Source organism: Thunnus albacares, chromosome 8, assembly GCF_914725855.1.
Source record: "Thunnus albacares chromosome 8, fThuAlb1.1, whole genome shotgun sequence".
Lineage (NCBI taxonomy): Eukaryota > Metazoa > Chordata > Actinopteri > Scombriformes > Scombridae > Thunnus > Thunnus albacares.
In genome coordinates, this window is record NC_058113.1 from 20,630,517 (window position 1) to 20,643,629 (window position 13,113).

Genomic DNA, 13,113 nt, shown 5'->3' on the forward strand with positions numbered 1-13,113 from the left:
ATTCAAGTTACTACATGAATCATTCAAGATATTTTTAATGACAGTAATCAAGTTTGCACAAGGTTGAGTCAGAACCAGTTCTCAGGTCTTTCTTGTATTTGCAAGAAGAATAAGGAGAAGCTTTAACGACATAATGTGCACTTGTAATTGCATATAAATACTGCATAGGACACTTGAAAGACATTATCTCCCTTATTTTACAAAATATCCTGAAATCAAAATAAAACATTAAAGAAATTAAGACACTCAAAGCATTTCATGACATCCACAGAAAGACATCAAGCAAAGACAAATAAATAATTTCTCAGGACAAACACTGCAATTGTTCTTTAAGAAGATGGGATATCACACATATTCATATACAGACACACATTTAAAATGTGCAGTTATTTGTAATTACACCACGTGCAATATGAAAGGGTTGAATTTGAGTTAATACTCACAACAGAAAATGCAAGAAAAAGAAAGCGAACAAAAACAGTGATGAAAAGAAGTTATCAATCTCAATGCAGCAACAGGAGATAAAAAGTGTCTGATTGTCTTTATGTTGAGAGAAGAGCAATGCCTGCTTCCAGTTCACAGTTAACAACAAGTATGAAGACAGCTGCTTAAAGAGCAGCCACATTATTAAGTTAAACTTTATGATAAAAATATTTATAACAAATGTTGCCCCCCTAATGGAGGAGGGATGTGAAGGATCACTGTGCGAGTAGCAACAAGGGTCAGTGAAACTCAATGCACTGTTAGTGCAAAGGAAGAAATTGGCTATAACCATGCAGGAGGAAGGACAAAGGACAGAGGATAAGATCTTAACAGTTGACTCATTGACAAATTCCACAATAACAATATTATGTCAGATGAAGGCACACAATAAGGCACCATCATCCTTTTGGATGAATCCAGTCAAAAGATAGATGTACAAAATGAATGAGGTAAACAAGAATGAAACAGTTTATATCATATACATCTTTTAGAGGATACTTTTATTGCTGTCACATTGAGAAGGTGGTTGATTCACTTCCATGAAAGCAATATTGCCAGTGCCGTCTCAGCAGTCTATATCTGCTGCATCTTCATTTTATTCCAAAAGGGCAGATCTGGGAGATGATCAATATCAGAGGGCAGGGCTGGGCAAAGGAGGGGTGGGATTCTGCCAGATGATCATGTGACTGCGTTCTGACCGCTGAGGTGTAGCTTGAGACAACTCAGCCGATCCATCATTTGCATCGTCTCCTGGAGGAGAAAGTGGATCAGTTAGGTAAACTGAAACTGAAAAGCCATGACATGCAGTAGAAACCACTGATCCAACACATTAGACAGATTTAAACTTTATACAACTGTTATATTTTTCAGTTCTTCAACTCACCAATGCGGAAGTTGATGTAGCCCTCTCCTCCACTGAGGATAAGCTGAGAGGTAGTGACAGTGCTGCTGCCTGGGCAGGTGATCAAACAACCTGGGAAGAAACATGATTACAAAGTCACTAATAGAAAAATACAGCATGCAAACACACTTTGCAAGAGCTCCCTGAGAAAACATGATGAGCCTTACCAGGTGCAGCAATGATGAATCTGACAGCTTGTCGATGTCCATGGTAACACAGCTGGGCTGATGCAATAGAGCAATATGGGATAGAAACCGCTTCTGATGCTATGGATGGTTATTAATATAGTTAATAAGAGATAGGTGCATTTCTAACAACGTAAAAATGAAGTATCAATAGCCTTGGTTTGCATAAAACTCACTTATAGATAATGGGATGGAGAAGACGGCACCACCTCCTGTGCCCACCCACAGACGGCCAGAGATGACAATGAGAGAGGAGATCTGAAGAGGTGAGAGTGTCAGGAAGGACTGGCCTACAGAGACAGACAGAAATGTGTTAGCTGAGCTGTGGGAAAGAGCTTAAACTCAAACAAAACAACCCAAACCAAAAAAAACAACTTAAATTTGTAATTCAGATATGGCATAAATGAGGTCAATAATAAATAAAGCATTGTATTATTTACACATAAAATTGCTTTATAACAAAAAGAAAATTTTAGTACCCAATGTTTTAGTGACCAAAGCAGTAAAATCAACTTCCTGCAGCGGCCGTCCAGTTGACCAGTCAAACAACCTGAGGATTGGGTCAAGTCGGCAGGACGTCCAAACACCACTTCCACCAGCACAAAGGAAACGAACCTGCTGCTCACTGCGCTCAGAGACTGAGAATACTTGCTGTAAAATAATAGGAAATAATGACGGTGAGTTCAAAAGACAGTCTGAATGTGACACTGAATACATTGTACGTACTTCCTCTGTTTATTACCTCCACTCTCTTACTGTCAATGTCAACCACATGGACCTTGTTCCAATATCCCACCCACAAGCGGCCACCCTTTGCAAGGCAGCAACGAATAGGCTGCAAAGGGTTCGATCCAAGCGGCATCACTGTGTGTGACTGCAGATTCCAGTCACCTGTCGATCACAGCACTTCATCGTTTTACGTCACCAAACATTAAGTTTTGTGAAGCATGCAAAATTGAGAGATAAACTAGCTGAGACAGTCAGATATAACTATGAAGAGGAAACAGAAAGCCATTACCTGAACTGTGTGAGAAAAAAGCTAAAGTCCCATCAGCTAGACCGGCTATCACTTGACCCTGGGAATACCTGTGAAATTGAGTTTACACAAAGTAGCTTATTTTCACACATTTCTGGAGAAAGACATGATGATAACTCAATGTCATGTTACTACAGACAATATAAATGCTAATATGTATATTTTCATGTAAATATAGTTCAAACACAGCAGACAGAACTCACGTGAGCGAATGAATGCCCTCTGAGAGGGAAACAGACTGAAGACAGCGCCTCCTGCCAGCAGAGGCCGAGTGTACCAGGATACTGTGAGAGACAGAGGGAGAAAGAAGAAGGGTTAAAAAAAAAAAAAAAAAGAGAGAGTAAGAGTTGGTGAGAGTGCTATGCCAACAAGAGTCTTATTTATTGAAGTGAGCTGCTTATTCAGCAGATCCTACCTTCCTTCCTGAGTTCCAATCCACACAGTTCCTGTGGCGTCACCTGACATAACAAAACAAAACATATTGTGTCAAAGGAAAAGCTAAATAAGCAGTGTCGACTTTTCAGTGTTTCCTGTTAAACGTCAGTATGGTGGAAGGAGATAATACATGTTCAGAATACATTAGACATGTTGTCTGTAGGCAGCCGCTGCAGACCATTATACTGGCACTGACCTATGGGAGGCACAGCACAGATGCAGAGGGCAGGAGCTGTGGGAGGGAGGCTGAACTGATCCAGTACTGTGTTGGACCGTGCTGGATCAATCACTGTAATATCGCTGCTGGAGGGAGGGCCAGAAACTACCCACACAGAACACTGGCAGAGAGGGACGGATATGGAGTTCGGAGAGATGAGTGGCATGAAAGAACTTGTCCCTGGGCAGTGTTAGTTATGGTTTGGATGGCATTGTACATGGTGATTAGCATGTGACTACAGTTGCTATTTAACCAGGATAATGACAGACTTACTGTGGCCTCTCCTGAGATCTCAGGTGTGACTGCAACAGCACAGTTCAGCTGAAGAGAAAAAATAAGTTAAGAACTATGTTTAAATGCATCAGAGGTATAAAGTCTTCCAGCATTCTTGTCCAAGAATTTTGCAGGGACAAGATTTACCTTAGCAGTGGAGTCTCTTTGATCCAACAGTCTAAGCTGCACTAAAACAGGCACATCTTTAGGCTCTGGGACCGGTTCCTGGGATTCCTATAATAATGACATTTAATCAAAAGGATATTGTTAGGATTGTGGAAATTTACAAATGTCTTCTCAACTCTGTGATAAATTAGGTGTAGCTTGTACAATTTTAACAGCAAGATGGTTGGAGGGTGTTTTTTCTTTGCTTGGTTTGGTAAAAATTTATGTAGTATGATAACAAAAATGCACAATTCTCACTCACATTACACCCTGTGAAGCTTTTAGCCCATTTTAAATGTACTCTTTAACTTTCCCTCTCAGATTAGCACCTTTCTGTGTACCTGTGTGTGTCTTTCTCCTACCTGTGTGTTTGCCAGCGGCGTGCTCCAGCCGTGTATCTGTCGTTTTCCAAGTGTTCCCCAAATGTGTGAGCGAATTTCTCTGTAGAGTTCCCTCCTCCTGACACGAGGTGAGAGAGCAGCAGGAGAAGCAGATCTAGAGAAAATGTTTCTGTTGTCAATCGGCTCAGTGGAACCATTTACAATCATTTCATTTAGTTGCAAATCATTGCGTAAATAGAAGAGCATATGCAAGAGTGACATGGCCAGCTTACTCTGCCTGAGTTTGACTGACAGCCTGTAACTGTGGAGACCCCAGAGGAGAGCGAGTTAGTGATGGAGAAGTTGGAAGAGCAAATGCAGGAGCCTGAGGCAAGATTAATGGTTCCTTGGACAGACCAAAAAAACGGTTGAACCTTTAATAAAAAAGAAACAATTTTCAATATTTTATACAGATCATAAAACATCTGACTACAACATATTACCAAACTTGAAATTACTTGGCACACGTTTATTTCAGTCTTTCTGTCTTGTCTGTTTACTGCCAAGTGGCTTAATTGACAGATTCACAATGAATCCAAAAACAGCAAAGATTCCTTCCTCTCAGGAATGTATTGCTCAGCTGTCACAGTTTACCTAATCGAAACATGGCTCCTTCACTTGATCGCTTAGGTTGCCTTAGAGCAATCTTGAGGAACAGTAATGTACGCTTTATGTACATTGCATTTACATGTGCATTTTCAAGTACTTCTAAGCAAATAGACCCTGACATGGTAGTTATTTTGGTGACTATGTTAGAAACCGAGTGCTACAGAGTTACTTAATGCTGTAAAGAAGAGAATAATAATCCTTTTGGCTTTGTAATTGATATTCTTGTATGTTTATTAACTATAGGTTGCTGTGGTAACAGTAGCTCGAGACAACATAACAAACGTATAAGGTATATCACTCAAAATTCAACTTCCCCATTTGTTTTTAAATATATATACACACACCCAAACTGTTTCCTATATTATTGGGTTGTTTTAAGGTACTCTATCAGTAATTACAATATTTCAGTATTCTGAGGCAGCTTTACTGCCTCTTTTATTCTCTGGCACGCAGCAGCACACCTGTTGTTTTGTGGAACAAAGTTTCAGCGGCCAACTCTCGTGTGTTATGAGAACATCATCTAACCTTCACTGCTATTTTTATCAACAAGAGGATGAGAAGCCACTATAGTGTCAACATTTCTATTTCTAGATAAACTGTCCCTTTAAGACAAACACTTACTTTTTCCAAACACTTGATCTCCTGTCCTCTGTGAACCTCACCTCCTTTGTTGCTCTGCAAAAAAAAAAAAAAAGGAAAGAAAAAACACTAAATGAGTTTGGAGGCAAAAACCAGATGCACAATTGATATTGTAACCTCTCTTTTGGAACGGACATCAACTTTACATCAAATAACATAACAGAGCTAAAAAAACATCTACACAACTATGTTGATTCAGTAGCATAGTTACCTGAGTGCCTGACTACGTCTGATTGCCTCCTGCAGCTCAAACAGACGCTGCTTGTATTGGTTCTTCTCCATGACCACACGAGCCATTTCAGAACGAGAGAAGTGGCGCATGGATGTAGGTAGAGAGGCCTGAATTGAACGATTGATGCGATTTAATGCATGAGATTTATATATCATCATTAATATAGAGCGGCCACTGAATTTTGGAAAAGCTTCACCATTGCAGTATTACTGCTGCACTAAATCTTTGTGATACCGTAGATTAAAGCTTTAAAATCATAAAGTCTCCTTACATCAGGATCCTCAGCTTGGCACGCCTCCAGTTCTTTCCGAAGTCTATGAAAAACATACAAAGTGCAAAATTCTTGTTGTTATATATTACAATAACAAAATACCTGCAATTTACAAAAGTATCAAGAATTAAAGGAAAACATCTAAAACAATATTCTACACCTTTTAATTTCCTCCTCTTTCTCCTTCATCCGGCCTTCTAATCGAGAGGCTGTTTCCTGAAGTGAGGTCACTTCCAGTTTGAGAGCTGAACGGTCATCAGTCAGCTCCACTACCCGAGATAATAAAGCCTTACGAGCAGCTTCTACTAACTCACTGGGGGGAAAAAAAAAAAAACACAGTTCAGAAAGTTTAAGGTTATTCAGAAATGAACAATCAGATCAGGGTAAGGTGAAGATCAGGTCAGGTGAAGAAAGCAAATAGTTCCAACAAATGAGTGACAAAAATTTTTTTCTCTTCTTGTAAGTTTGTGTCTACTGGAGCAAGAAGTATTTGGAAAATCCCCTGAACACTCAAATAGTCACATTGGACTAGTAACAAGGTCAAAGAACTTAAATAAAAGACTCACTTGGTGACTTTCAGTTCCTCATACTGAGAAAGAATCTCCTCAAACTGGTCGGCACTACCTACACAGAGAGAAAAAGTGTAAAAAAAAAAATGCTTGAGCACACACACAACTCTGACAGGAATATGATAATACATTAATCATCACTATTTACTCTGCAATCACATCCGAGAACAAAAGGCTCTGCAGGGAATGGTGCAAACGTAAAGAGGGAAGTAAAACTTAATGAAACCTACAGACGGAGGAGACGTGTTTCACTGATGTACTTGCACTTCATGTTAGTTTGGTATAAACAGTTTCTCACAATTGCCAGATTATTTTTAGACTCGAACCTTCTGTCACCTCCGACGTCTGCGATCACTTACTTTGTGTTTCAATCCAACATATAACAAAAACAGGCTCTGTCTTAAAGATGCGTGTGTTTGTCTGTCTCTGCTGTCAGATGAAAGCACAACTATTTGATTGTGGGTCACAAAATGTTAACTGACTAATACACTTCCTGGCCAGTTTTGTGACCCTTGATCAAACCCTTAGTTACCATGAAGGGAAAGTGCATCAACTGTGTTTGTGAAAAATGTCTATAAATGTGCATTTACCTCTGACGCTGGCCCCTCGGTCTACACTCTCCACATAATCCCGACTCAGCTCTGACAGTTCAGAGAACACAGAATCTGTGTTGCGTAGCTCCCACTCCATGCTGTCATCTTCCTCCACCTCCTCCTCGGCTTTTTCCTTCATCTCTCCTTCCTTCTGCTCTTCTATTTTACACTCCTTCTCTCCTTCCCTCTCCTCCTCCACCTCCCTCATCTCGTCCTCCAAGCTGGTCTCCAACTCATTTTTCGTTGGTTCTTCCGTGTTGGGTCTAACTGGGGAGCTGATGATGATTATGATGATGATGATGATGGCAAATAAAAGTAAGAAGAGAGTAAGAAATGTGAGAAAATACAGGAATGTTTGATGTGATGTGGTTTAGTTAAGGATTAAACATAATTCACATACTTTCCACTCAAATCTCCAACTGAAACAAACAAAACTAAGTTCATGGTTTCGGATTATTACCTTGCATCCACCCAGCCATGAAATTGTCTCAGCTCAGGAGTGGAGCTTATGATGTCACTGACAAACTGATCTGAGGTGGACTTCACTGCGATGTCAATCGCCTTTTCTTCCTTGGCTAGTAGATCTTCCAGACACGGAGGACCAGAGTTTGAATGTGGTCTTTGGATAGTCTGCTAAAAAAAGAGCAGGAGACAACTGCTACTTCTCTGTCAGAATATTATATTAAATATGTTCAAAATACAGATAAATAGAGTCTGTTTACCTTATCATTAACACTGGATTCTGACGAGACTTGGATGGATGGAAATTCAGAATTCTTGGGACGTATGTGATTCCTAAATGTGACATGCAGTGTAACAGTCAGTTGAATGAACAATATGAATTTTGTGCTTCTTTCCTACATTTTGCAACACTTCTGTAACACTCTTACCATTACTGAATCATTACTGAATCATGTGACTTGTGATTAACATCAACCAACAACTGTATAGCTTTCTGACAAATTAGCTAATACTTTCTGCAAATATTTCATTTAAATGAAGAAGCTGATATTACTCTATATTTTCCTTGTTGTCATCAAATTCCATGAAAATCACACAATGTGTCATCTCTCAATACTTTATAAATCCTCTATCATGTCAGTGGCCCATTGGTTCCCACTGAAGACATAAATTCCTTTTTTTAAAAAGGCAAAGTCATTTCCTAAAACAACTGGGCACTGTAGTTTTTAGCCAATGTCATTCAAAACAGTAAGTAGTGCATCTGTGTATGTGATCTTTGGATAGGAATGGTAATAGTTTTTGGACAAAAAAGAAGGCCTGTGGCACAAAGGAATAAACTATATCAGGCACACAGACAATACTTATTAGTATGATCAATTGTTGGCTTTGGTCTTTTCATGGGATTTTTTGACAATAATCAAAATATAGAAAATCACCAGACTTATGCTTAACAGCAATGAAACATGGCAAACGTGCTCATATGTTGTGTGGCTAGTGTGACCGAAAGGCTAAATTTAATTTACATTTGCAAAAAATGGCCTTCAAACTGTCGTTTTTAGTTTAATACAGTACATACTGTGCTAATAACTAGATATACTGTTGTTACTGTTATGTTATGCAATAGTGATTGTTAAATTCACAAATATATGGTAACATGCAACAAAGGATTCAATGTAGCATAGACCTGGAGTCTGATTTCTTGATTTTGTTGTTGGCTATGGTCCACAGTAGCATGTGTATGGTTCATTACAGGAAATAAAATAAAATATTTATTTGAGAACAACCTTAGAGGTGAATCTCTTTCAGAGTCCCTTCTCTTCTCCAACAAATCCCGGTGTGTGTGAGCCAACTAAAGGGGAGAAGGGCAATGATATGTCAGAAGGAAAATACTGACAAAAACATGAGCTAAGTATTGTATGATAAGGTGTTTATGGTGATAGTTTTTAGACTAAACAGCACTATCTGACCTTGTTGTAAGTATGCTTCAGTGTGCTCAGCTCTCTATTCAGGTTCGCCTTCTGCTCCTCCAAGGCCACCACTGCAAGACAAACGCAACAAATGTAGTTTTAGGTGTTAGCATCCCTCTCTAGCGATAAAACAAGAAACAGCAAAGGGATCTAATTTAAAAACTAAAAACTTTATATCTCTTCAGCAGATTTTTGCAGATATGCAAAGATGAAAAAACTGGATTAATATTCAAATACTCACATTGATCAGCTTGCTCTCTCGCTTTCTTCTCTAGGTCTCTCTCTCGCCGTTCTCGCTCCTTTTCCCTCCCTCTCATGGCTCTTCTTTCTTGTTCAGTTTGGTCATCCAGCTCCAGATACCTCTGAAGTGAAACAAAATGATTTAACAGCAGTCAAACACACACTTCAACAGCTTTTAAAAACATGTAAATTAAATCATGCTATAACATACAACATCAATACTCAAAAATCCATCATTTCTCACCTCTTGACTTTCTTTCCTCAGTGCTTTCTCAGCTTGGTATCTTTCCAGCAGCTCTTCTCGCTCTGCTTTCTCTCTCTCCGCCTCCTCCTCCCTGTCTCTCAGCTGGGCTTTGCAGCTGGCCAGCCCCTCCAGTACCCACACAAATATGGGTACCAGTGACTCCACCACACTTTCACCATGGGTCTCAATAACTGTCTGTGATAGAGCAAAGCAGCAGAGTTAGAAAACATTAATGTGTGATCACAACAATCTCATTCAAAAAAATAAAAACATTGGCATATTTTCACATGGAAATTATTAAAAGAAAGAAAAAAATAGGGGTTTCTTTACCTGTAGTTCTGAATACAGTTTTCCTGCCTCTTCACTCACAATGTTGGGATCCAGCTCCACCTCCCCGCTCCCGCACAGAACTCTCTCACTGTACTCCATCAGCCAATTATTTTTATCTGCTTTATTTAGTGTCAAAATGGACTCCCTGACTCAACACCAAAAGGTAAATGATTTTACAATTCTATGAGCCAATTTTGTGGCAAAAAGTTGTTCTCCTGACTATATATCCTTTCCAACTAATACAACTAGTTTCTAACATTTCTCCTAACACCAACACCACCCGTCCTCCACAACTTTATGTTCCATTTGTACTTGACAGGAGCAGCATCCTCTTAGGCTGCGTTCAGCTAGCTGTCTGTTAAGTTTATCTGATGTCAGGAGGTGTTTTAGAATCCATCCTGAAAAATAAAAGGAGAAAATTAATGATATATGACGGAAATCTCTTCTACACTGCAGCGACGTAATTGCAAAAGGACAGTCAACTTCTCTGTGCAGTATTCAAGCTTGGACATGCATTTTTCTCTTTTTTTCCACCTAATTTTTCTAAGCTCATAATTGGTGGAATGTGGTCATGTGGTTTTCTGCTATTATAATCCGTGACTAACCTGGTTTGTTTAACAGCAAACAAAAACAAAGTACCTGTTCAGGTAGGATGAAATTTAAATACCAATGATTTTTGAGTCAAGGTCTATATTCAAAAGACATTATTAAAGATCAGAAACCTATTGAATGTTCAATGAAACCTTCCAGATGTATGTAAACATACTGTTTAGGTTACACTCAGCCACACATTCATGTCTCGATGGATTTCCCTTTATACTTATATCAGCAGTTCAGTGGTTTGAACATACTCAGCCCATAACCTCAACACAACTTAACCAATGGATAGAAAAAGCAAAAATGTCAAACAATCCCTAGTTTCAGTTTCTCAGTTTTAAAGATTTCCTGCTTTTCATTGTCTCAATTGATAGTGAACTGAACAAGAAATGTCAAAATGTTACTTTGGCCATTTTTCACTGTCTCTTGACGACCAAATTATTAACAGCAGAATAACAGATAATGAAAATAATCATAAGTAGAACATCAATAAGGCTACATACATGGCAACAAAATGGTATCTTATTTCAAAGTTGAATGTGATTTATGGTTATTGTTACAATACTTGTTTTCTTTAGGCTTTCCTACTGTGCTCCAAAGCTCCTTTGGTATGTAGCCAGAATATGAAAGAAAGTGTCTCTTTTAAATATTTAAACTTCTATCATAAGGAGTGAGTGTCCCTCTCTCTCTCTCTCTCCCTCTCTCCCTGTGTGTGTGTGTGTGTGTGTGTGTGTGTGTGTAACAGCCCCACAAATAGCACACACACATATTAAAACGGTTAAGTCTAAATGTAGACACTCAATCATGACTAAGGACAGCGACAGGTTAGCGTTAGTTACACAAGTCGATAATTAGCCTAATCTGCCTTAACGGCTGGCTAAGAAGAACACAAATCGATTAAAATGACTCACTTGAATTGACATACTGTATAAATTAGTAACATGACTGACAGTGGACACCTTGAGATGTTTGGCCGCGACTTTACAAAGTTGAGACTTTGCCAAAAAAACAAGCCGAGTCGTCGTGCTGCTCAGCTGCCGTTTAACAAACTCACCTTGACGGAGGACTCCGGAATAACTTTCATTTCATTGCTCCAAAACAATGAAATTCCAGGCGTTTTATATCTTCGGTGGAAGATATCAATTACACATAAACGAGTTTAAAGAAGGGGGTGTTGTTTGATTCTGACGTGCGCGCACATATCCACCGTCTGACCAATCAGAACGCTGTAATTGTCGGCTGTAACCAATAGGCGGGGAGAGGAGGCGGGACATGGGCAGTTTTGTTTTCAGAAGGAGAAAAAAAAGTTTCCTGAAACTTGAACGATGACACGTGACCAAGAAGGCTGCAGCAGGCAGTCAGGTGATCTGTAAGTTGTCCAAGAACTATACCTGTCGAAATGCCTCACATACCTGAGAGCTGGCTTAAAGCTTATACACTAATTCTACCCTGAAAGACTTTTAAGATGATGTTGATGTATAGTGTTCATTTTGTTCTGCATATCTTGAAGCTGTCCCTTATTTATTTTGGCATAGTTACTAAAAGACTGTGACAAGAGGCTTATTTTGCTTTATTGCATGAACATGTACTGTTTGGGTTTTTAAAGTGACAACAGAAAAGAATGAGAAAAGAGCTTACATCATCAAGTTTCATATTCATAAGTGTGATTGCCAACAAGAAACCTCTCTCTTCTCAGGTTTCCATAAAGAATGTGAGCAGTACTTACAGACCATTCTATTATGCACTGATAAGAAGGCTGCAAAACCTGTTGATAAGTGTTTTTAGTGTCTTTCTTTAACTCTATTCTATTGTTTTATTGTCACCAAGTGCTTGCTCATGGGGAAATGTTGAATCTCTGTAAATAATATTGTAAAGTGGACAGTCTAGACCTGCTCTATATGAAAAGTGACCTGAGATAACTTCTGTTATGATTTGGCGCTAGGCTATATAAATAAAATTGACTTGACTTGACATATTTATTTTTTATTCATTATTTTATTTATTTATTTTTAACTATTTCTTATGTATTGTTTTATATCTCAGGCATTTTGTTCCCAAGAATGTACCTCATGTTCATTCATGTACTCGATAAAGTGTGAAAAAACACTGAGAGCTAGCTAGCCTCTTTCAATATGTCGCTCCAAGTCAGTGAAACAGTGTCAGAAAGATAACAGTGTTTGCATTATGAATGGTGCCAGTAGATACTATTGTTCAGGTATCAGATTTAATCAAGACACAAGAGATGACAGCAACATCATTTCTTATAGAAGCATCTGTGCAGAACTTGGGCAACAGTTGGAGCTAGAGTTGCTATTTAACACAGTGAGGGGCAGTTGGAAACAACACTACACAGTATTTATTATATTAACTCATAGCAAAGAATGGATGAGTGTACAGTTCGTTTTACTTCCAGCAGATGGAGATACAAACACATTTTACCTGTTTTACCCTGTCATCTCCTTCCTCTTTCCTCACCCTGTTGATATCTATGGCTGTTGGTGTCTTGTCCTGTTGACTTGCACCAAGAAGCCTTTAAATTTAAAGTCCTTCTTTTTTGACCTTACTTTAATATCTAGTATAGTTTCTCTTGCTTAACCTAAGTTATTCGTAGCAATGCCAGGTTTCACTTTTATGCATAGATGTTATATACCTTTTTCACAGCAGACATTTCGACATGTAAAAACAGTAAACACACAGGTACAATCAAGAATATTAATGATGGCTGAGTCCCAAGTTCATGACCCTGGTATATTACATGGTGGCTCACCAGTATGGCTTCCTAGGAC

The 13,113-nt window shown here is 38.9% G+C and overlaps 1 protein-coding gene across 2 annotated transcripts; it reads right to left on the bottom strand.

Moving 5' to 3' along the window:
- Positions 1-17: 17 nt before the first annotated feature.
- si:dkey-17m8.1 (C-Jun-amino-terminal kinase-interacting protein 4) lies at positions 18-11,656 on the bottom strand. 2 transcript variants are annotated; one of them, XM_044360005.1, is made up of 28 exons: positions 11,382-11,656; positions 9,731-10,128; positions 9,401-9,595; positions 9,158-9,278; positions 8,917-8,987; positions 8,734-8,798; positions 7,711-7,783; positions 7,449-7,618; positions 6,986-7,263; positions 6,393-6,450; positions 5,987-6,139; positions 5,827-5,869; positions 5,535-5,662; positions 5,306-5,359; positions 4,309-4,449; positions 4,058-4,190; positions 3,678-3,764; positions 3,531-3,578; positions 3,237-3,378; positions 3,021-3,063; positions 2,809-2,889; positions 2,588-2,655; positions 2,312-2,460; positions 2,049-2,220; positions 1,746-1,859; positions 1,552-1,650; positions 1,367-1,456; positions 18-1,233 (listed from the first exon to the last, which is right to left on the bottom strand). In XM_044360005.1, exons 2-28 carry the CDS (start codon positions 9,827-9,829, stop codon positions 1,115-1,117), a joined length of 2,994 nt encoding a protein of 997 aa, XP_044215940.1. In that variant the 5' UTR covers positions 9,830-10,128; positions 11,382-11,656; the 3' UTR covers positions 18-1,114. The 2 variants fall into 2 exon arrangements, with proteins under 2 accessions (XP_044215940.1, XP_044215939.1); XM_044360004.1 differs by having other exon boundaries at positions 7,449-7,621.
- Between the last annotated feature and the right edge of the window lie 1,457 nt (positions 11,657-13,113).